This window comes from Mytilus edulis, chromosome 8 (genome assembly GCF_963676685.1).
Source record: "Mytilus edulis chromosome 8, xbMytEdul2.2, whole genome shotgun sequence".
Classification (NCBI taxonomy): Eukaryota; Metazoa; Mollusca; class Bivalvia; order Mytilida; family Mytilidae; genus Mytilus; species Mytilus edulis.
Genome location: NC_092351.1, coordinates 36,851,349 through 36,877,769, shown reverse-complemented (window position 1 = coordinate 36,877,769; position 26,421 = coordinate 36,851,349). Strand labels below are relative to the sequence as shown.

Below are 26,421 nucleotides of genomic sequence, written 5' to 3'. Positions count from 1 at the left end.
GAATAAGACCAATTGCAAATGAAGAAAAAATTTAAGTATGACTAACCGGCTAATGTCAGCAGCCTAAAAATTCCCTGAGGTAACATAGGTGATGTTTTCTGCAGTTACTTTTAATCAGCTTTTTTTTCTCAGCTGATTTTGCATTTAGCCCTTTCAAGTGCACTTCAAGGCAATTCAATTACGCCATTTTCAAGTTTGATTGATATATAGTCCAAAATGAAGATAAAATTTTATATATTTGCAACTATTTTTATTTGCCTAATTTTTCTACCAGTGAAAATCATGAATATTATTTTGTTGACATCTGCATTTTACACCAGTGACTGATATTTTGATTGGTGGTGATTTAAAAGAGAAAATCATAGAAATGGATGCTGAGCATAGTGTCTGCAAAAAAAATTTGGAAGGACCATGGCCATGATAAATCAATGAGCTACCATTAGTCAGCTCATACAGGATGTAGCCTTGGAGGTCTTGGATTGTCTTATAGATAGGTAGTCCGTCGGAAGGGAAGGATAAATGGCTGACCCGTGTTCAGAGAGAGCCATATCTCTTGCACGTTAAAGACACCCTTGTAGATTTCGAAAAAGAGCAGGCTAATGCCGCTACAAGGCAGCACTTGCACCCGCAAAGTGGAAAGGGATTAATATAAGTTGAAAAACTTGTTTCCCAATCCACTATAAATAAATATGTTTAAATAATAGATAGGGCAAATGCAGACACAGAGTTGATAGAAGTTAACCAAACAAACTACCAAAACAAGATGATGGTTAGGAATTTCAATGTTTATTATCTCTTGAAGCTGTTAGAACAAGTTTTTAAAATACAAAAGAATGACCTTGACAACTAGAAAAAGTTGCATGAAAGAAATTTCTATCCTGCTTTTACTCAATTAATTCTGTCTTTTATAAATTCTGGTTCTAAATAAAACTATAATATAAACAATGCAATAACAAGGAATCATATATTCAAGTGTTTCATAACTGTAACAGGTACCTTTAGTTTATAACTCAATAATTAGTACAAAAACATTTAAAGTAAACATAATAACAAATAATATACTATATTCAGTAAATATTGCAAAAATACAAAAATAAAAATGTGAGACTCCAAATGATTCTGCACAGATCAAGTCTTTATAGCAATACAATATCACATACTGGCTTAATCTGATGATGCATTTCTTAAATGTTATTTCTACCAATAGGGTTTTTATGGTTTGACTTTAGAACCATTACTTTCAATTACGCCATTTTCAAGTTTGATTGATATATAGTCCAAAATGAAGATAAAATTTTATATATTTGCAACTATTTTTATTTGCCTAATTTTTCTACCAGTGAAAATCATGAATATTATTTTGTTGACATCTGCATTTTACACCAGTGACTGATATTTTGATTGGTGGTGATTTAAAAGAGAAAATCATAGAAATGGATGCTGAGCATAGTGTCTGCAAAAAAAATTTGGAAGGACCATGGCCATGATAAATCAATGAGCTACCATTAGTCAGCTCATACAGGATGTAGCCTTGGAGGTCTTGGATTGTCTTATAGATAGGTAGTCCGTCGGAAGGGAAGGATAAATGGCTGACCCGTGTTCAGAGAGAGCCATATCTCTTGCACGTTAAAGACACCCTTGTAGATTTCGAAAAAGAGCAGGCTAATGCCGCTACAAGGCAGCACTTGCACCCGCAAAGTGGAAAGGGATTAATATAAGTTGAAAAACTTGTTTCCCAATCCACTATAAATAAATATGTTTAAATAATAGATAGGGCAAATGCAGACACAGAGTTGATAGAAGTTAACCAAACAAACTACCAAAACAAGATGATGGTTAGGAATTTCAATGTTTATTATCTCTTGAAGCTGTTAGAACAAGTTTTTAAAATACAAAAGAATGACCTTGACAACTAGAAAAAGTTGCATGAAAGAAATTTCTATCCTGCTTTTACTCAATTAATTCTGTCTTTTATAAATTCTGGTTCTAAATAAAACTATAATATAAACAATGCAATAACAAGGAATCATATATTCAAGTGTTTCATAACTGTAACAGGTACCTTTAGTTTATAACTCAATAATTAGTACAAAAACATTTAAAGTAAACATAATAACAAATAATATACTATATTCAGTAAATATTGCAAAAATACAAAAATAAAAATGTGAGACTCCAAATGATTCTGCACAGATCAAGTCTTTATAGCAATACAATATCACATACTGGCTTAATCTGATGATGCATTTCTTAAATGTTATTTCTACCAATAGGGTTTTTATGGTTTGACTTTAGAACCATTACTTTATTAATTCCTTTTTGTTGTTAAGAATACTTTACAGTGCTTTTTAAGAAGCAAAATTAAATTGAAGAACTAATAAAGATATTTTCTCGAACACTTAGAAAGGTTTAATTTGATTTCAGTTTTAAAGAATTTTTTTTAAAACCAATGGTACTACGAAATTGAGGTATCCATTCATATATTTTCTGTGAACTACCTGTTCACATGGGGATGGCAAAAAGATAGATATAGAAAAAAAAATGTCCTTGTCATATTTGTTATGAAACTTTTAACAATATTAATTTGGCAGTTAAGATTCCCATGGAATGTTATAAAAGAAGTCTAAATATCTTATACAAATCAATTTTTTATAAAAACAGAATTGGTAGCCTTGGTGAAGTCTGAGTCCTCTTCAAGTTGTATTATAAGGCCAATTAAAATTAATAGCTAGATTTTCATCCCCGCCCGCCCCTCTGAAATCGTCCCGCCCCGATTTTTTTTATTTAACAAAAATACGATTTCCGGATTTTGTTCGTGTGCTGCTCTATGATGACAACATCATCTACCAAGAATAGAGATTGATATCGAGAAGGGCATGAAATATTCGAGTTACGAGTAAAACGCCTTGTCCTTGAACGCAAATTGCGGTAGTCACAAGTGAATCGAAAACAGTGTTTTTTACTTTATTTATACAATGACTTTGTGTCAGGAAATTTGGACTGAATGATATCCAAAGCGCAAGAATTGTAGAACAAATAGGTACAAAAAACATGACTTGATTAAAGAAATTGACACAAGCACGAACTTGTTGGATTAATGACCGTATATTGAGAAAAAAAAGGCGACAAACACGCATTTTAATTATAACAAGCCCTTATATTTACCTATGGCTGTTGTTTTTGTTGACAAACAGCAAACACCCTCTGTTACTGTCCCAATACCCTCAATTTAGTCATTAAACAACAACTACTTTTTGGTTAAGTTCATGTTTTACATCATATAAATTACTTTCAACACTGAGTTAAAATTTTATTCTGTACTCATTATACTTGTGTTGCATACAATTGTACCAATACATTTTATTGATTTTATGGGAACTACAAACCATTGCTTAGAAAACAAAATAAATTTGGTGTAGGTATAGTCCAACTGAAGAGAGCATTTCTCTTCTTTTTGATGTATACTATAAATAGGTTTCTAAAGCGGCAATTACATGTGTAACAGTTGTTGCCAATCAGGGATTTTTATTTAAGAGTTTAAAAAATAGTGTAGGATTCCTTATACAGCATGTATATACGTTATACAACTTGTTTTCCACTAGCATATACTCCGCGGTATGAAGAACTCGTGACGAGGGTTTTATATGAAATAAAATTAAAAAAATAAAATCCTCCCACCCGCCCCATTTAAAAAAAAAATTTGGATGAAAATCTACTAATTAATTTTAGTTGGCCTAAGTCCTCACCTTCGATATTTGTCTCGCGTTCAATAATTAATACAGCATTATTCTTTAACTAACTATTTAAGAAATCACTGAAAATAAATTTTTGGCAAGCAAAAATCATTTATACTTTTACAATCCTGTTAGAAACATACATGTGTTGAGAAAAGCCCATAAGCATCAGTTTAAAGTTGTTTACTGATGGCTAAAACAACTTAAATATAATAAATACCTAACAGACAATGCTAGCCCTGAATAAATGAGATTACTAAAAATTCATAAAATACTGCAAAAGATAAATTGTGTTATTACATTCTTTTTATGAAAATTGTAAATTCAGAAATTTTTGTAATGTTTTAATCATTATTAGTGAAAACTGGCAGGATAGGTTTCAAATATTGATAGCATTATATATATGTAGCATTTCCTAAATTTGCAATAATTAAATCACATTTTTGTCATTTGTTCACATTGAACAATCGTAATACTAAATGTACACACAAATTTCTGAATTTACAGTTATAACATTCTAATCATGATTATATAAATGAATTATCTGATTCATTCTGATTGATTTCACATTTAAATCCAATTTTGATGATTTGCATAAATAAATGTACCCTTAAAATTTCTAAATTTCCTTATACCATCCAATGATAGTTATACCATTGACCATTATATAATCTAGCACCAATCTACAGTAAAGAAGGATATATATCTCAACTTCCTTATTACTTCCTGTTACATCAAAAATTATTCTTAATTGCGCTTTCTTCACACCCTACTCGCTCAGACATTTGTCTGTTAAATACAGAAGCAGCAGGATGCCAGTCTTGATGCCACACTAGTTCTCCAGCAATATAAGTAGACATCACGTTTAAGTTATCGTCTAACATAAGAAAATCAGCATCTGTGTCAAAGTCCATTGTCCCTTTACGATCGGTAATTTTTAGAACTTCTGCCGGATGGAGGGTAGCAGCATCCAATGCCTGTTCTGTGGTGCAGTCTGTGTTTTTCTTTAAATTCTGAACACATTTAGGTATTGTAGCTATACTGTAAAATAAAGTGAACAAATATTATTATTAACAAGAATAATACTTTTAAACAATGTCCATCATTATAGATTTTATTGGAATTAAACAGGTGTTTCCTTTTTACATGTTATTTGTAAAGAATTTCCATCCTTGTCCTTATATTTAAGTTTCATTTAAATAGATTTACAGTTTACCAAGCTAATCCTGTTGGAATATATATTTGTTTTTTCAATTACATGTGTGTCCGTCACCAGACATATGTGTTTCAAAATTAACAATTGTATTTTGTCACTATAGATTGATCAAACGAGCTCTAAATGAAGATTTCTTTGAAATAAATACTGGTAAAATTAAATCATGACAATAAATGGATGAACTAATTTCTATTCAAATAACTCAGATCATACCTTCCACATAAAGTGTTAGTTCCAGCAATGAAAGCTTTCTTGTCTTGGATCTCAACTAACTGTGAACCCATGTGATGTTTTCCTATAGGCAGCCCCATTGCTGGTATGGCATCTGTTACTACGATAAATCCTAGAAAACCAAAAAATGTTTAATAATTCAATCTCCATAGTATTATACATAACATACCCGTAGCCAGGGGGGTTTGGGGGTTCGGACGAAATCAAATTTAACAGTCAACGTCTTGTTCAAATTGTGACTGTTAAAGTCAAGTTCATGAGTCCAACGAACCTCCCCCTTGGAAATTCCTGGCTACAGGCCTGCATAACTATAGAGGTAATGCCAGTAAACCTACAAAATAATACCCAAATTGTCATAATATACAAAGTTTTTATCTTGACTATTTTGTGTCACATTTTTCTCACAAGCTACATATCTGACCTTCCTGAAATTTGTTTTATGTCTTCATGTCAGCATGTGACATGGTCTTAGTTTCATTGATCATCAAATTCCTGATATCAAAATACTTAAACATTGTATACAGGCCATTACTGAAATATTTTGTCACATTTTCCCATTGAACTACAAAATGACCTTCCAGAAATTTTGCTATTAGGCTTCATGTGAATATTCTTAACCATGTAAATGGTTTTTGAAATAATTTTTCTTCCACTTTCTATTAATTTTAGAATACTGTGGATTCATTTATTTTCTTGGGTATACATTTTCGTGGTGCTAAACATGTGCATTTTCGTGGATATTTGATTTCGTGGTTTTGCCAATCTCTGTATACAAAGTCTACTGGAAATATGTTATAATTTGAACATTTGAATTGAGGTTCATCTGAACCCAGGAAACCCATGAAAATATGTATTCAATTTCGTGGGTATAAATTTTTGTGGATTGGAGAAAACCAGCATTTTCGTGGATATTTGATTTCTTGGTTTTGCCAATCTCTGCATACAAAGTCTACTGAAAATACGTAATTCATTGAATACTTGAATTGATGTTCATCGGAACCCACGAAACCCACAAAAATTCCTATGAAACCAATAATAATGATTCCACAGTACTTGAAGTTTTACTTGTTTTAGGTGCTGTATCATAAGTATAATGTAAAAATAGAAAGATGTTGTATGATTGCCCATGAGTAAACTCTCCACAAGAGACCAATGGAGTATGTAGACACCTCTGTCACAAGCAAAAAACTCTAACTGTCAAATATATAAGGGCATACACTACTGTCACAGGGAGACATTCTACTGCATCCATACAGCATGAGTTAATTGTATTAATTACGTTATACCTCTAGGATTACTCCTGAAAGCCATTCTAACTGCAGCAGGATGTGTGTGTACTCCATCACTTATCAGTCCATAATACACTTGTCTATCGGTCAGGAATTTACTGGTTAACAAACCTATCAAGTGGGGATCTCGATGGTGAAACTATAAAACAAAAGTGTTCATCAATTAGTAATGTTGAAATAACACAAATATAATAGTCCAGTCAATCTAACATAAATTTGACCCTAACCCCAAAGTAATTGCAACAGAAGATTTTAAAGTTTAAATCTTTAGCATTATACCCCAAATATACACAGAAAAAAGTCCCATAAAATCTAACTTGAGGAAGACTGAAAAAAATCACCATTTAAAATTCCTATGGAGATTTGCATTGAAAAGGGAGATAACTCTTGCAAATAAGGCAGAAATATCAATAAAAAGTGATACAAAATTATAACTTTATCACTTCTATTCATCAGAAAGTATTGATTCTTGATATTTTAGCGGTCTTTAGAGTTTAACAAACAACTCTAAAGGTGTTTTCATATCTTTTATCAAGCTATAATCTAGATTTCGTAATTCATTAGTTGACTATTTATTGAATTTTTCAACATGTCAAGGTAAACAATCTCAAATTTAATCAAAATAATTAAGCATGTACTGTTCTTTTTGTGGTTTAAAGTTTCTTTAGATAAGTAAGTTGCTGAAAAATATAATATACAGATATAAACAATACCAAATTTTCACATTATTTTTTCAAAATGGTCAAAAAGCTTCAGATTTACAATTTCTTGAATGAAAAATGCACGAAAAAAATAAAACTACCCATACCACTTCGGTTTTGTACAATTCATGAGCAGAAGATTATATAATAAATACAAACTTATAACCCCATCAAAGTATCATACTTTACATAAATTTCAAGAAAAACAACCAAAAACTGACCAAAAAAGACTCATTTTTGTAAGAGTTATCTCCCCTTCCAATGTTAATTTCCATAGGAAATTAAAAATGCTGATTTTGAGTTTTCCTCAAGTTAGATTTTATGGGACTTTTTTCTGTGTATATAAAGGGCATAATGCTATAGATTAGAACTAAAACACTTTCTGTTGCAATTAGTTTGAGGTTAAATCTTAGTTTGACTGGACTATAAATACATTTAGTGTTTGTGATGTTAAATTAACACAACTACAAAATGTGTTGTATGGATTACACAATAAAAAAAGCATTATAATGTGAAAAGAAATTAGAAAATTAGTTTTATGAAATGCTTTTATAAAATTAAAAGAAACAAATGGTGAAGGTGTCCATGGGACATAAATGATGCCCACACTTAAAAAAGGGACATAACTCAAGAACAGTAAAAGTGACCAAACCAGAACTTGATCTATGTTTTTCTCGTTATAAGCACTGTGTATAAAGTTATTGAAAATAAACTTTTTGGGGGACATATGGACTGACTGACAGACAAGGTTACCATGATAGCGTCACTGATGAGTCTTATTTAGACGAAACGCGCATCTGTCGTATTAAATTATAATCCTGGTACTTTTGATAACTATTTTTTCTAGCTGTAGAAAAATTTGAAAGTTCTTGTACTGTTCATTCCTTTATAGAAGTAGGTTATCTAAATTATTCCCTTATAAGGCTTTGTTCAAAATTTTTAGTATCAATTGAATAACATTTTATATTAATCAATTAAACCCATTGAAGTCTTACAAATGAATTTATAATCATGCCTAAAAATCTGCTTCTCTCAATAAAACATCAAGGCCTACTGTTTTCTGATATTCTTTTTTTATCCTATAGATATGTCAAAAAGACTCTTATACTATCTTAAATACATTTAAATTTCAATGGTTAATTTCTCATTTTTACATTTAGCCTTTGATTTAAATGAGTGGGTTCACTTCTCTATCACAAATTTGTTTTGAGATTTAAGAATTACAATGCTACTTACTGAAACCATGGCATTAAATAAATGGGTAATACAGGAGGCCCCTGCTCGAATGGCATCTTCACCTTGTACTAGATTAGCTGTGGTATGTCCTGGAAATATAAAATCCTTGCATGATTTTCCTTGTACAGCTTAAAAAAATCAGCTCATATAAAAAAAAAGCTTTCATTATTTTTGTTTCTCTTTTTTGGACTGAGGCAATTGAAAAATATTGCCAGGTTATGTTAAAGTTATGCTAAAATAATTCAGAAAACTTTAAACTGATCAACTTTGTACCTTTTTTCATGTTTTATTGTATATCTTATTTTAGAGGAATTTAAAAGCATGAGAAAAAAAAATATGTATCTATATCATATAGTTTTTAAAATTTTCAAACAAAATAGACCAGTGATTTTTCAGAACATTAAGTTATACAGGACTTATAGTTTTCAGAGGCCTTCAACTTGGTATTTGCACTTTTTGAGCAAAGTTTTATATTAGTCATACGGTATTTTGCATAACAAACTCATCCAAACCATGTATTGCAACATAGAACTCCCTGCTGTAAACACAGTTCATCTCTGGCAATTTTAAATAAACAGCTGTGCCACGAGCGCATGATACGCCCTTGGTTTTTCAAAGAATAATTTTCAATAACTTCTCAATGTCATATCAGAATTTCATAAAGAACAAGGGGGAGGTTGTCTTAATAGATATAAACAAGTCATCAAAGTTTCATGATAACTGTTCAAAGCATTGCCCGAAAAACTGGAAAATCTCCCTTTTTTTATGAATAAAATCACTACAACTCCGAAATGAAAAATCTTAAATTTATAAAAATCAAAAGTGAGCTTACATCAATAGATATGAAAAATTCACCAAAGTCTCATGATAACTGCTGAAAGCATTTTTGAGTTATTGTCTAAAAACTGAAAAATCCTTGTTTTTGTAATGAATAAAACCTTGCAACTAGGAAACGTGTTATCTAAAATTTATAAAAATTAAAAGACGGCTCATGTCCATAGACATAAACAGTTCATCACAGTTTCTTGAAAATTGGTGAAAGTGTTTTTGATTTATTGTCCAAATAGTGGCAAATTCCCCTTTTTTAATGTAAAAAAAAACCCAACTCGGAAACTAAAAACAATATAAATCAAAAGGGAGCTCACTTCAATAGATATAAACACCTCCCCAAAGTTTGATGTGGCTTGGTATAAGTGTTTGTGAGTTATTGTCCGACATGTTTGATGATGGACAGATGGACAACGGTATACCTTGATACGTCCCGTAAATGAGGGTATAAAAAGTGAGCAGGGCTGTATGGGATATTGGAGAATGGTAGTTGCAATCATGATTAATGTGTTAATATGTTATCAGATAGAAAGTCATGTATGGGTTTTATGAAAATAGACTTTTATGGCAGTCAATAATTTGACAATAATATTCTAATTAAAAAAATCAGAAAGAAAATCTCCAAACATTTAATTATAAAATATGAAATCAAGAAAAATCCAATTTTCTAATTACTAAATCATACCAAGTGACACTGAAATGCCTTTTTTCACAAGCTCTTTTATAACTTCATCTGATCTGTCTAATTCTGGTGCAATAGTAACCATAGCAACATTATCAAGATTGCCATATAAATCTTTTAAATCAGAAAATCCATTTGGAAATTGTCTAAGGTTTTCTTCTGGATGAGCACCTTTCTTCTCAACAGAAATAAAAGGTCCCTCTATATGAGCACCTGAAAATATACAACTCTGAAATAACAATATTACATACAAGCTTAATAAATATACAATATATGTACATTGTCGGAAAATATCAAATTTATTTGTATGAGCTTTAGAAACAGGACGAAGCAAGGCTCTATAAATGTACATATATTGTTTTTATCCTGAAATTACACCCAACACTTGAAACTTTAGTTATTAAATCAAAATCATTCTCTAATTTCTCTCAAATTTTTATATTCCTGTTATATATACTTTTTATGCATTATTTTGACAGAGAAATACAGATTAAAACCACCCCCTATGCTTAATTTTAACATGGGTTGGCATTATATTTATAAAAATCTTTACAGAATCGCACACATGCACCCCATGTTTAGAATTGAAAGACAGGTTTTCCAACATAGCAAAAGAGAGTGACATATTAGGAAACTTGTTCAAACTTTTTTTAACATGAAAGACAAATCCCCATGTAACAATTCTTCTCTGTAAAGCTTTCCAAAGTAATAGTGCATATACCATGGATGTTAATTGAATGTATTTACAAGTTTTACAGTACATGCTGGTTTTTTATGAATGTTGATGTGCAAACATGAATCCAGATTTGGAAAAGGAATATACCTATAAACTATAAGCTCAATATCAGCATTTTGTCAATTTTCCATCATTATTTTTATTCAGTTATTTTAATGATCACTTACCTTTTCTAAATTTTTATTTAAAAGAAGGGATGCAGGTCATCTGATGTCATTTATTACTCTTTTGTACTGAGTACTGTAAATACTAAAACATGAAGTTCCTATTACAGCAAAAACATATCCAATCACAATTTTACACAACAATAAAAACTTCCAATAATATCTTAATTTAAAGAATATAATACCTAATATGCCTGCACCTTCTTTATTACCATCCACTTTCTTTATTTTTGGTACAATCTGGAAATAAAACAGACAAATAGTAATGACCCCACAATTAGAATACTTTAGAAGTGACAATCATTAGATAAGTGGTGTCTTTCTTAATCAAACCAAAGTTAAGTAGTACCAGTAGCAAACACTTTACTTTTCCTATGAAGTCATTACTAAAAGAAATTTTGGGAACCAATTTAAAAAAGTATTTGCCAAATCTGGTTTAAATTGATGACATAAATTATTAACTTTAAGCACTTTAATTTTGAAAAATTTCATTTTAAATTTTATCACTTACAGATCAGTCTATATTTTAGATTCATAGCAAAAGTTAAATGTTTCAGTGGTTCTGGCAGTCTTCTTGTATTACATGAAAGACAGCCAGTTATGATTTGGAAAGTACTATAAAAAAACATTAAAAAAAACACTTTGAAAAAGCATTTCTAAATCAGATGTTCAACATGTTCCATCAACCAATAATTGAATAAAGACTGACGACCATCTTGAACAATGATCATTTGTGTTGGAACTGAATTTATGAGAAGACCAGCTAAATACTGTTCTTTATACTTAGTTCTAACATAAAGTACATTTTTTTTAGCATTTAACTAAATATAAGAAACAGCAGTTTTTTGTGAGAGCAGGGCTGCAGGCATGAACAAAGATTGATCTTCTTTATTACAAAGATTTGCATTAATTGTGTAAATCATATAATTTCTCTGTAATCAGTAATTAAACCAACTTTTGGGAGAAAACATGAGAGACCAATTAAGAATTTCACAAACTGAGTAAAAATGCATCAAACTCACTGTCTAAAATAATTTGTAAAAAGTTTATGAAACCAAAATTACTTTATTTCACCTTCCTATATATGTCTTCCTTGGATGAAATTATTGTTGGACAGAATGAAGTAACACCATGTGGTAATAATCCTTTGGCAACAATCTTCAATCCCTCCTCAATTGTATCAACGTCACAGGAAAAATCAACACCAAACGCACCTATACATAAATAATATATAACTATGATCTACATTGAAATTACTATCATAAACATACATAAATACATTGCAGTATAAAAAAAAGTCTAGTAAATGCTTAATCTCCCCTTTTAATCTGAATGTGTCAAAAAAATGATACATTAAAAACTTATAATAAAAATTCAAGTAACAATAAGCCCTGAATTCAATCATATTGGTACATCTGAGTTCAGAGTTGTCAAATCAGATGCTGCAGAGGGATCTCACATTCAATAAAAACCAATATTTTTTACGATAAACTGCAAAATGTATTACTAAATGATTTCTGACGATTAGTTAACAAGATAAGATGAACAATGATGACTATAAAATATCCATGATTATAACTATAAATATATCCATCATTTGTTGAATAATTAAAAACAAAAAGTCACCTGCATAAGGTAATTGCTTCAAAAAGCTGAAAGACAAAAGCAATCACTACAACCACAACTTTGTAAATACATAATTGTGGCCATATAAAACAGGTACTACAGGGGAATTACCTTTATTAATTTCATACAAAATCTGATGAACAATTCAACAAACGTAAAAAATAAAAAAAATATGGCAATCTACGACTTGGCTGGTTTAAAAAACAATTAAAATTGATTTTGCCCAAAACAAATATTGTATCAAATACTATTCCCTGTTGAGGAAAAGTATTCTTTGCAGTAGGCTTAAAAGAATGTTCGCTTGTCATGTTTTGTGATTTTTGTCAGATTAATTTTCAGAATCCTCTGGTTTTATGCATTTGAATGTCTTAAAAAAATTTGCGCGTTGACCTCCATTTTTCTTTTTATAAATCTTTTACATGTTTAATTATAAGCCATCTGTAAAAGTCTTATAAAATCTTTGTTATTTTTTAATAGTTTTTGAGAACTTAAACTTGGCAATGTTAAAGCTATGAAATATCATGAAAGAACATTTTCCCGCAAAAATTTCAATGGCTAATATCTGGAAAATAAGCACATTGACCTATATATTTTTTTGGCTTTTTTGGTTCCTTTATTTAGTCCCTATCAATATATACCAGTGCTTTGATAAGCTTGTTATTTTGAAACTGAGTAGCAAACTTCCTTAACTGCAACACTCACTCATGATGGTGTCCTTAAGTTTATAATTTGGTCTTACCATTAATTTGTATATCAATAAATCCAGGACATATAATGGCCCCTTTACAGTCAATTTGTTCATCTGGTGGTAATTTTTCTTCAAAAAATAATTTCTCAGGGTTGATAATGATCCCATCTCGTACATACAGATTATCTTTTACTAATTTATGGTCTCTCAAAATCTGACAATTGTAAAACTTATATATCTTTCCTTTTGTCTTTTCCTGCATTCTGAAAAAAATATCAATACTTATTTTTCCATCTTTAAAATAATAATAAATGTTATTTTCAATTTTATATCTGCAAGGTGGTAATATCAGAAAAAATTTGATGACCCCAATAAATAATTATAAACATTATTCAAAGATAAAGATAACTTGTTTGTATGCCTATTGTTTAAATCCTTATTTGCATGTGTATAAAGTCCAGTGGAAAATGTTTTGCTTGACAAACTCTATTAAATTGTTGCCATGAATACACTTCAAACATATCAAAAGTCCATTATAGAATACTGATTACTGACCTACATTGTATATATATCCCAGTAAGGGAGCTACCATTTGATTTTTATGGGGGGGCTAGGATGAAAAATTTTGTCCTGCATTTTTTTTTAGCTGTAATCTCTGTCCTGCCTTTTTATTTTTCACTCTAATCGGTCCTGCCTTTTTTTTTTTTTAGTTCATCCTGACTTTTTTTTTTGCAAGTGTCACATCCTGCCTTTTTTTTTTAACTCAAAACTCCTGTCCTGCCTATTTTTTTCAAATTTCATCCTAGCCCCCCCATAAAAATCAAATGGTAGCTCCCTAACTGTCAGACCCTTGTTATTAAATAATGAAGATAAGGTCATAATCATCATTGGAGATAAGGCATTAGTATTATCTTTATTTCAATGGACTTTCTTATGACCTGATTGAGCAAATGATTGAAATTTTGAGCTTTTATCTTACATATATTTATTTTATAAAATTATCTCCCTTTAATTGTAGGTTGCTCTTTTTTAGACGCTCAGGAGCAAATAAGTTCCTTATTCTTTTCTTAAGTTGGCTTTGAAAAATGCTAATGGATCTCAAAAATTGGAAAGTTGGATTTGATATATTATGCAATAATCATAAATTTGAAAATAAGTAACTATTTTTAAATTAGTTTACACTTTGTAATTTCATATAGACATGAAATTCTGAAATTGACCAATTAACACAAAACTTGTTCTCTTATAATCAAAATGATACTGTATGACTTAAAACTGACAATGTATTATAAATATCTAAACAGAAAAATTGTAGCCAACAGTATTTTACCTTGTTCGTTTTGCATCTTTTTTTACATCTTCTTGTGCATGTTTTCTTTTGTTTTTTGCTCCCATTTTCTGGAACCAAAATCCAGTTCACAATTATAATCTATCTTCAATTATTCCTTAAAAGTATACAATCAAATTAATATAAATAATCTCTCTGTTTAAATATCAACTAATTCTTGTAAATAACTTTTGAAATGTGAAAGTAATATATTTTAAGGCTTAAAAATTAGAAATCTTATGATTCATATTGATACTTTACTGATGAACCAAAATTGGTTGGAAATCTGGCGTGTACATGCATGTCTGTCACTTCATTCCAAACAAAACTAAACAGCTATTATGTATAAAAATTTAAAAAATACAGTTGCTGTGAATAGGTTAGACCATGGAAGTCTTATAACAAGTTTTGTAAAGTTTTAAGGCATAGCATGTCCTAGAGAAGAAAAAATAAAAGCATTATATATTTTAGAAAATAAAAAACTTAACTAGACTTTTCAATTTCTATCACCACTTAAGCCATCCGAAATTAGATGAACAGAAGGTAAAAACCTAAATTGCAAGTTTATTTACCATTTATCCTTTGTGACAAGATGGATTTACTTTGTTTTTCAAAGTACTACTTGTATAAGTATATTATTTTTAAAAGTATTCTTATTCAGTCATATGAAACAAGTGACTGTTAAAAAATGGGCGCAGGACATTTGAGCGAAAAAATTAAAACTACTAGGGGGACATTTGAGCGCCAACATTAGAGCCCATTTGAGCGCCAACATTAGAGCCCATTTAAGCGCCAGATTAATCCGCTCACCTGTATTTTGAATAGCCCAATTTAGCAAAAATTTAGCTGGTTAAATAATGCTCACCTTTCTATATTTACCATGAACAGTAATTTATATTGGTTTAATTCAAGTTGTTTATATTTTCATCATGGAAATACAAGTTGTTGAAACGAACATAGGAAAAAAAGTTTGATTTATGATGGATTCCGATATAGGATAGACAGTTCCTAATGAAATTCTATATACAGTATTGTACAGGGGGTATATCTAGAGCCAATTACATACGTTCTCTAGGTTATAAATTCCTGGCTAGAACAGACTTTTAACATTTGATTTAACCTTTTAGACTTTTAGTGCTGTATTTTAATTGAAAAGTTTTATATTGTTTTATGTTGTGCTGTCTTGAGTCTATTTAAATAGTGCTGTATTTTAATGGACATGTTTTATATTGTTTTATATTGTGCTGTCTTGAGTCTATTAAACATTTCTTAATTTATTATATCTTATTTATTTACTAAAAAAGGTTAAAAAAAATTTGCTAAAATGGGCTTGACAATTTAATTTTTTCACTAAAACAGGTTAAAATTCTGGCGCTCAAACCCTATTTTTTTCTCTCAAATGTCCTCCGCCGTAAAAAATAAAGTAAATGTAAATCCAATTCTTGAACCAATTAAGTGTGAAGTTTCATATGACTTTAATTGAGTTTTTATAAAGAAAATGAAGTTGGTAGTCATATAAATGTGCACCCCAACAATTCATGTTCTTAAAATTATTATTAATAAGACATCATACTCTTTAACCTATCAAAATAAGATGTAGTATGATCATCTGATTGCTATGCTGGACAAATGTTAATTTTTCTTTCCAGATATTTTTTCTGGATATAATGAACGTCAGTAGGTATATAATTACAGTGCCATCTTCCTTTTTCAACCAGTTTAATACCTTTGTATATTTGATTAGATAATTTGATAAGCTTTAAAAGATATATTTTAAGAGATAAAATAAGTGTTGTAATTTTTGTTCTCATAATGATATAAAAGATGAGTTTCATCTTTTAATAAACTGTCCATTATATAAAAAGTGTCGGGAATTATTGTTTCCATAAGCTCATGAGCATTGTCAAAATTTTAATATTTAAACTTACGACTGCAAATCCAAATTTTTATGGTTAATGACCACTGAGGATAAACATATACTTAAAAAGTTAAGTTTTTTTCTTATCCAGAGTTTTGCATTGAGATCCACAAATTCAGCAAATGGCTAAATCTATTTTAGTTCATCCATATATATTTAAATTAAATACACATTACTCTATCTATGTTACAGTGTGCATATTTCATCTATAAATATATGTAAATGCTTATATATGCGTTAATAAACTGCATTTAAATTTTTAAGGAGCTTATCATATTCTTGCAATTGTAAAAAAATAAAAAAATATATACAAGAATATCTAGTAATTGGTTGCTGTGTGTTCATGGGAGAAAACTACCATTATATCCAATCAGTTGGGGCTGCATTTCATTTTTAAGCAGCTCAAAACACCATATCTGTTTAAAGGGGAATAATCCTTACATAAATTGATTGTCTCCCATATTACTTTCTCTTCCATGTGCATGCAATAACTGTTCTGTGTTCTATTGTGATGTATTTTATTTTATTATTTCATAGTTATAACACAAATCATTGTAATCATACACCTTATCGCTATTTGTCCTCCATTGCTGGTTATCACACAGGTTCCCATAAAATTTTGACGTCATAAAACAATTTATCTGATGCCACAATGGAAAAGTGATTGTTGTATGCGTCAAAAGTTCAAGCGGCCGGGTCAGCTGGGATTAGCCATTAGCAATAAGGTGTATACACGTACCTTATCGCTAATCCTGGCTGACCCGCCTGCTTGAACTTTTGACGCATACAACAATCACTTTTCCTTTAGGCGTCAGATATTTTGTATTGTGACGTCAAAGTTTTACGGGAACCTGTGTGATATCCAGTAATGGCGGACAAATAGCAATAAGGTGTATTGTATGAAATTTAAAACCCGCAAGGCCAAGGGTCCATAATTGGGATTATTAAAGCATTCAAGATTATTCTTATAACGATTAGAAAAAATACTTTGGCACTTGTTTTATCAGTGAAAATATAAAAAAGCTAGGCTCAGCTTAAGACTTTTTATTAAAGTTCGATGTTGTACATCACTACATGGCCGAAACAGTGGCAGATCTAGAAATTTTCATAAGTGGGGGCCCACTGACTGCCTAAGAGGGGGCCCGCTCCAGTCACGCTTCAGTGATTCCCAATATAAGCAACCAAATTTTTTCTCAAAAAGAGGGGCCCGGGCCACCTGCCTCCCCTAAATCCGCCTCTGCGAAATGACCAGGGACGAACTTACTTCGTGGCCGAAATGTCTTATTTCTGAAATTAAGTCGTAATGCGACAAAGAGGCAAGCAACATATTGCAATTGAATGCAGGAAGTAATTAGGATAAAACAATGAATGCATTACAATATATAATAAAAAGAACTTGATGAATAAAAAGTTTTTGATAACGGGACTTGGGCGCAGACATGTTTGCCTTACCAAAGTATCAGCTGCAAGATGATTGGCTGTTCGAATTTCAGTCCAATCAAAAGTGTCGACACTGACAGTGACGGAATGAACAGACATGAAGCCGATGAATCCAGTAAAAAAACATTACAAATATGATCCAAAGTTTATTTTAAAACACGCAGGAAGATTCACACTCATCATTATAACTACGATTGCTCTAACGTAAGAATTTCATAACAAGCCTTTCATAAATAACTATAAAAAGGTTTTTTTTCTGCCAAGGTGACACAGGTCAAAATATAGGTCGTCAATGTAGGTTGTTATTGTTTTGTTTCTCCCTCCTCTGTCTGGATACAAAAAAGTTCTTCAATCCTGGGAACAAAATATAGGTTCCACTAAAGTCAAAATATAAGACACATCATAAACATCTAAACTTTGCCTGTATTCTTCAACCCATAATTTACAGTCTCAGTCTGAGTGGCCCATGCAGGCTTGTAAAATTGCTCTTGGGCCTGTAAAATCATATCTACAGGCCAACAGAATCTAACTAAAATTTTTCAAAAATTGAGCTCTGGGCCTGTAGATATCATCGTGAAGACTAAATGTATACAGTCCTAAACTATAAGAACATATGTTCATTCAAACATACTTAACATGTACATTCTGTGTAAATTGTAAATAAACTTCAATTTTTTGTGTTATGGTCAAACCGGTTTTGGGGATGAACACTAAATTTTCCAAAAAATCCGGAGGCCTCTAGGATGTTTAAAATAGGTATGAAAGAATACTGTAACATATAATGAAGTACAAGCTAATGTTTATTTTTGAGAAAATGTATTGATTTACTAGTTTCAGTTAATTTCATGGATCTAAGTGAATGCATATCGAAGGTACAATCCAGAAATTGAACAAATATATATGTCATTGAAACAAATTTCTGTGATAAACAAACATTAGCTTGTACTGCATTACATGTGACAGTATTCGTTCATACCAATTTTAAACAAATTAAGTCATCTCAAAGGCCTACAGATTTTTTGGAAAATTTAGTGTTCATCCCAAAAACCAGTTTGACCATAACACAAAAATTTCAAGTTTATTTACAATTTTCACAGTGTGTATATGGTATGTTTAAATGAACATGTGTTTTCATAGTTAAGAACTTTATTCATTTTAGGTTGAGAAATACAGGCAAAGTTTAGATGTTTCTGTAGTGACCTATATTTTGACTTTAGTGGAACCTTAATACACCTATCGCTAATTTAATAGTCCAGTCTATCTAGCATAAAATTGACCCTAACCTGAAAGTAATTGCAACAGCATATTTTCAAACTCATCATAGGTAGGTAAAAAATAACTACTAATTAGTGGATTATACCTCAAATTAGACATATCAGTCCACTGTTATTAAACATAATATAGTCTCCAAGTAGACAAGGCACAATTATCTACATGCATAAAAAGGAACAGAGGACAAATCTCTTAAGAAGATTCTTTAAGAAAAATGTATTTCAATCATATCCTTCACCGATTGTTACAAAAAAATTGTATTTGGAGGACAGAAGGTGGTCTTAAAAAAAGTAATTAAAATTAATCCCTGCTTATTGTTTCATATATTACATCAAGGAATCACACCTGTAGTCAGGGGGTTCGCAGAGTTTTTATGACCCCCCTTGAAAACTAATTTACACTGTTAAAGCACATGTTTTGTTTGAATTTGAACTGTTTTTGAATTTTTGAATATTGAAATTTGAATTTGAAGTGGAGTATGATTGACTTTTTTTTTTATAGACCTACCCCCCTCCCCCTCCCCCTTTTGAAATTCCTAGCTAGGGGCTTTTGATTTATATACAAATTCTTGATTACATGTATTTTGGATGACACCCTTTGAAGTTGATAATTCGTTTGAAAAATCCATTCATTTTAGGTCAGCATGGTCAGATTTAAATTGAAAGCATGTATAGAATCTAGATGAATGTGACTCCTTTAAGCCTATAGAATTTTCTTTCATCATCTTAAACTCCTTTTTTTATATTTCAGGAATGTAATGATGTGGGATATAAGAAGACATCACAAAGAACTTGATACATACTTTGAGCCAAAGGATAAAGCTAAGAAAAATACTTAGAAAAACAAGAAACTAGGAAGACATAAATAAGTGTTTTGTTTCGTACTTTAATTTTTGTGCACAAAAGTTGACTGCAGACATTATTTGCGAGTAGAAAGAACAGTTTGGAGTGAAGTCATAAATTAACATTCTATGTCCATAGTGTTATAACTTATAAAGTTCTTACTTTTACAATTGTTAGATCTTCTGCTTTTTAAGCAAACGTCTCGATTTTATGATATTATACATATAGCTGTTATATAGCAAATTCAAAAGGACACATCTGTCGAAATAAAGGCGTAGACTGGTACTGCAAAAAGATAGCTGACATATCTATAAATGAGTTGCAGAAGTTTCAATCTCGGAACTTTTCAATTAGATTTTCTTCATTTAGTTATGCCAAAATTAAGACTAAAAATTGATAAAGAATTTGTTGTTTTAGGAGGTATTCTAACATTATTGACATTCAAATATTATTACACATATAAGATATACAATAATATTCCTTCTTTTAGGAAAAAAACTGAAAGTGAATCAGACAGAACAGGTGAGGACTGGAAATGATAAAGGTGGTTTTAGATATCATTAATGATTAATATATGACGTCGTTATTTATTCAAATATTATGTTGTTCTTCAATGTTTCTGAGAATAATGTACAAAAAAATGTATCTTCTAACCAGGGATAACAAGTCTTTGATTTTACAGATGTAATCATTGAAGTGTTACCCTATTTACTTAGGTCAGTTCTGTATAATATCTTATAAAGAGTTGTTTAAAATACATGTAGTATGAGGAGTTGAAACCAAAATTTCTTAAGAGGTACTTAGTTTTAAATTCACAAATTTCAAAATTTCAACACCTGCAAATTTTTCAAGGGGGCATTAGCTGTCAAATTCATGTTTAACAATTTGACTCAAAATCTCATATACATCATGTACATTTGATTCACTGTTTTACATGTATAAAAAAAAAACATACATGTATTCAAAATAATGGCATACTATAATGTATATCCAAATTACAAAATTATCAATGCATGGAAATGAATATACAAATCAGCATTTATTTTGAATTTATTGAACCATAAAACTAATTTTTATGCCCCACCTACGATAGTAGAGGGGCATTATGTTTTCTGGTCTGTGCCTCCTTTCGTCTGTTGTACCGTCTGTGCGTCCGTCCGTTCGTCCCACTTCAGGTTAAAGTTTTTGGTCAAGGTAGTTTTTGATGAAGCTGAAGTTCAATCAACTTGAAACTTAGTACACATGTTCCTTATGATATGATCTTTCTTATTTTAAAACAAAATTAGACTTTTGACACTATTTTCATGGTCCACTGAACCTAGAAATTAAAAGTGTGAGTTTCAGGTTAAAGTTTTTGGTCAAGGTCGTTTTTGATGAAGCTGAAGTCCAATCAACTTGCTTGAAACTTAGTACACATGTTCCTTATTAGTTGATCTTTTTACTTTTAAGGCCAAATTAGATTTTTTACCCAATTTCACAGTCCATTGAACATGGAAAATGATAATGCGAGTGGGGCATCCGTGTACTTTGGACACGTTCTTGTTAACTCTCCACATTGAATAATCCGCGAAAAGGATTATGAAAAATGTGAAGAGTCTAAAATTAATTTTATGGATCAATAAATTAAAAATAAGTTATTGCCATTCATTATAAATAAATTTCTATAAAAAAAAGCTCAAAGAACTTTATATATTATTTATATTAGTCAATAACAACGTACACACATGTTGGCGTATGAATACACAACGTCAGAGTGGGTGTGTTGCCATAAAAATTGACAACATTGAAAATAAAAGTAATACTTTTAACCAATCAGAAGACAGTTAAAAAACCAAATTTATTTATTTAAACTTGGTGCCATTGAATTAACCATCAAGATGAATATTTGTTTATTACTGAAGATCTGACATGATAGATATTTTAACTTTTTATACAGTGGTCTTCCATAATATAAACCCTACTATCCTTTTTTTCTACTATTGAGTGACTCAGTATTGGACAGTTGGTAATTTACTGCTAAATCAAGACCAAGGCTGGCACTCAAACTCCAATAACAATGATACTTTACAAAATTAATTTAATATTTTGAAAATTTGTTTATACATGTAATTGTAGGTACATGTACAATGTATATATAGTCATGATAGTTAAAAATGAATAATAAATTTCAAATTCAATTTTGAGAATGGGAATATGAAATTTAAATAATGATATATTTATACACGTTATAGAGCTCTGTGAGCAAAACAAAAATGTATATTGTAATATTTTTCTCGATAAACTTGTATATAAAATCAGTATGAAGATATATTTTGTTATATATTATTGATTAAGTAAAAATGAAATTATCACTTAACTATATACTACCAAGATGGAATCATTGGATAAAAGGTTTGAATATCTCTGAAACTGTTGTTATATTATCAATGGTTAAATTAAATTATTATGCCTCAGTCCTTTTGTGGTTGCTTGCTTTGAGTTTGGGGTTAAATCACAAACTGGGTCAAACCAACGCTTTTATAATTGACATTTACTGCTTTGCCCCAGGCAATTAATTGTCAGTTTTAATGTTGTTGAATCATCTGTCTGTTTGTCCAACTGCCGCCAGTCAGTCCATTAGGTGCTGTTCTTGTCATCGCAATTTTGTTTAATTATGCCCCTTTTATTTATATTAATAACTATGTAGATGTGCATATCAAGAAGAAATTATAATTCAATTTAAAGATGTTCATATCAACAAGAAATTATGATTCAATGTTTTTTATGCCCCATTTATGGGCATTATGTTTTCTGGTCTGTGTGCCCGTTGGTTTGTCAGTCCGTCTGTCCCCCTTCAGGTTAAAGTTTTAGTCAAGATAACTTTTGATGAAGTTAAAGTCCAATCAAATTGAAACTTGGTACACATGTTCCCTTTGATATGATATTTCTAATTGTAATGCCAAATCAGAGATTTTACCCAATTTTCACTGTCCACTGAACATAGAAAATTATAGTGCAGATGGGGCATCCATGTAATATGGACACATTCTTGTTCTAGGAGTTATGCCCCATTGAATTTATTGGCCTCAATATACAGTTGGCCATCACAACTCCTCTGAAACCACACAACAGAATTTCATGAAACATTGTAGATAATAAAGACATAACATATAGATGTGCATATCCACAGGAAAATATGATTCAATTATTATACAACTGCAAAAAAAATTGAGGTTATATATTGGTATCACGTTGTCGTCTGAAGACAGCTGGTTTCCGTACAATAACTTTAGTATAAGTAATTAGAAATCTATGATTTTAAACACAAGGCTTGAAACCACAAAAGGAAGGTTGGGATTGATTTTGGGGGTTATGGTCCCAACAGTTTAGGAATTAGGGGCCACAAATGGGCCCAAATAAAATGCAAATAGTGAAATAATAATTCCCTTTTAGCAGCCAGTACAGAGGTGGATTAAAGGGGGGGTGGGTGTTCAGGTCTCCCTTTTTTGGAAAATTTTGATTGATTATATAGGGAATCACTGAAGCATGACCAGAGTGGCCCCTTTTAGGCAGTCAGTGAGCCCCCACTGACTGTGTAATAAATAATTTCTGGATCTGCCACTGCAGTATGGTTCAATTTTGTCAAAATAAACGGCTATTCCAGAAAAAAATGTATGGGGGGGGGTTGGAAGGCACATTATATTAATAATACATGGGTGATGGGTATCAGAGCAACTTTTCACACTATAATGCACTATAATTCTTAATTACAATTGTCTGGGTGGCGGGTGCTGACAAAAACTGCCTTCCAACCCCCCCCCCCCCCTCCCATACATTTTTCTCTGGAATAACCCTAACAAAAAAATGATTATGATTACTTCATTTGCAAGTGAATAGTTCGATCTCATTAAATCCGTATTCATGTGAACTTCAATTTAACCCCTTATCTTAAGATGGATAACACGTGAATTGTATGCGTAAAGTTTAAATTTAAATTTAAAGAATGTCAACATTGAAAGTGAAACAAAGGTAAATCATTTGATTGACTGATTCGATCCACAAAATATCATTCTTCTAAAAGCCATGATAAACTTTTAATTTTCATCTATAATATGAAATTAAATAGACCTAGAAAAATCCAACAGCACAAGTTTCCTCTATCTATTTATATTTATGTTTATATCACTTATATGGTCATGGGATGACTTTAGAGGTCAACTAGATAGTTAATTAGATAGCGTCTAGACTAAAATACACATGAAACGAAGCTACATATTTTCATGCCCTGTTAATTGTTTGATTTAAACTTATAATAGTTTTAATAAATGTTTTTCATTGTTATAAATCAAATATAAGAATTTGATTAAAATCGGTGAACATGAATTTGACAGCTAGTGTCCCTTTAAAAAGAAAATTTCTTCCAATATTTTTGTTTTTACCACAAAAAAAAGGGATGGGGGTAAACATCTATTTATTTTTTTGGGGGGAGGGGGTTGATTTGCAACAGCTACTCAACAAATTGAATATAAAACCAAATCATATAACCATTTCAAAGTTCTTTAACTTCAATTATTCTTTGTCAGAAACATATTATGTGTCAAATGATTAATTATAATCCAAATTCAGACCTGTATCAAGTGCAAATTTTGCAAATTTTGCCAGTGGCTGATCCAGAATTTTTCAGAAGGGAGAGGGCTGCTGACTGACATAAAAAGGGGACCCAGTCATGCTTCAGTGATTCCCTATATAATTAATCAAGTTTTCCCCACAAAATAGGGGCGACCTCCCCAAACCCCCTTCCCCCTGGATCTGCCTATAGAAGCAATTTATTTGCTTTTGAAGAAAATATGACAGATTCAAAGAACTTTTAAATGGAATTTTTAAGCCACTGATTTATATTATTGAAAAGCAAAAATAATCATTGATGAAAGATTTAAGCAAAAGATTACAGGTGGGCGATTCAGGCTAGCTCTTGAAAGCCTCTTGTTTCAAGATTTAATATTAGGGATTTTTGACGTAACAAAATTGATTCTATTGGTAGATTGTTGTAGAAAATAGAAGATAAATCAACATGGGTCAAAGTTCTCTGTTAAGCCTCATATTTTTATAACCATACATTTTAGGGTGTCTTCTGCTTGAGCTAAAGGCCTGCATTTTGTTGGATGAAATGTCAAACTCAAACTATGACACAACAGAAAAATTTAATACAGTACAGACAAGTTGATTCTACTCTATACTTATCTGGTATATAGTAATTTCATCTGAAGATTTTACCTGCATAAATTGAGAGCACACTTGATTCACTCAAAATTGCCTGCACCAATAAGTTGAGAAGTACTTTTTAAAGGATTTTTTATATGACCGCAAAAATTTTATTTTTTTGGTCGTATATTGCTATCACTTTGGCGTCGTCGTCGTCATCCGAATACTTTTAGTTTTCGCACTCTAACTTTAGTAAAAGTGAATAGAAATCAATGAAATTTTAACACAAGGTTTATGACCACAAAAGGAAGGTTGGGATTGATTTTGGGAGTTTTGGTCCCAACATTTTAGGAATTAGGGGCCAAAAAGGGCCCAAATAAGCATTTTCTTGGTTTTCGCACTATAACTTTAATTTAAGTGAATAGAAATCTATGAAATTTTGACACAAGGTTTATGACCACAAAATGAAGGTTGGGATTGATTTTGGGAGTTTTGGTTCCAACAGTTTAGGAATTAAGGGCCAAAAAAGGACCCAAATAAGCATTATTCTTGGTTTTCGCACAATAACTTTAGTATAAGTATATAGAAATCAATGAAATTTTAACACAAGGTTTATGACCACAAAAGGAAGGTTGGGATTGATTTTTGGAGTTGAGGTCACAACAGTTTATGAATTAGGGGCCAAAAAGGGGCCCAAATAAGCATTATTTTTGGTTTTCGCACCATAACTTTAGTATAAGTAAATAGAAATCTATGAAATTTAAACACAAGATTTATGACCTTAAAAGGAAGGTTGGGTTTGATTTTGGGAGTTTTGGTCCTAACAGTTTAGGAATAAGGGGCCCAAAGGGTCCAAAAATGAACTTTGTGTGATTTCATCAAAAATTGAATAATTGGGGTTCTTTGATATGCCGAATCTAACTATATATGTAGATTCTTAATTTTTGGTCCAGTTTTCAAATTGGTCTACATTAAGGTCCAAAGGGTCCAAAATTAAACTTAGTTTGATTTAAACAAAAATTGAATCCTTGGGGTTCTTTGATATGCTGAATTAAAAAATGTACTTAGATTTTTAATTATGGGCCCAGTTTTCAAGTTGGTCCAAATCAGGATTCCATATCAAGTATTGTGCAATAGCAAGAAATTTTCAATTGCACAGTATTGCACAATAGCAAGAAATATCTAATTGCACAATATTGTGCAATAGCAATTAATTTTCAATTGGAGTTATCTTTCTTTGTATATAATAGTAGTTGATAATATATGTTGGAAATTTGCCAGACATGACTATGATGTCATTTTCTATTTTT

The 26,421-nt window shown here is 30.8% G+C and overlaps 1 protein-coding gene and 1 long non-coding RNA gene across 2 annotated transcripts; one reads left to right on the top strand and one right to left on the bottom strand.

Annotated features, from left to right (window-relative positions):
- Positions 1–1,766: 1,766 nt before the first annotated feature.
- On the bottom strand, positions 1,767–16,915 carry LOC139485485 (N-acetylglucosamine-6-phosphate deacetylase-like). The gene is made up of 10 exons (XM_071269997.1): positions 16,818–16,915; positions 14,462–14,529; positions 13,183–13,394; positions 11,892–12,031; positions 11,003–11,057; positions 9,921–10,130; positions 8,408–8,496; positions 6,468–6,609; positions 5,164–5,293; positions 1,767–4,775 (listed from the first exon to the last, which is right to left on the bottom strand). Exons 2-10 carry the CDS (start codon positions 14,524–14,526, stop codon positions 4,469–4,471), a joined length of 1,350 nt encoding a protein of 449 aa, XP_071126098.1. The 5' UTR covers positions 14,527–14,529; positions 16,818–16,915; the 3' UTR covers positions 1,767–4,468.
- A 763-nt stretch (positions 16,916–17,678) lies between these two features.
- LOC139485483 (uncharacterized) lies at positions 17,679–22,339 on the top strand. Its single transcript, XR_011655337.1, has 2 exons — positions 17,679–18,020; positions 19,839–22,339. It is a non-coding gene; the product is annotated as an uncharacterized lncRNA (long non-coding RNA).
- Positions 22,340–26,421: the final 4,082 nt, after the last annotated feature.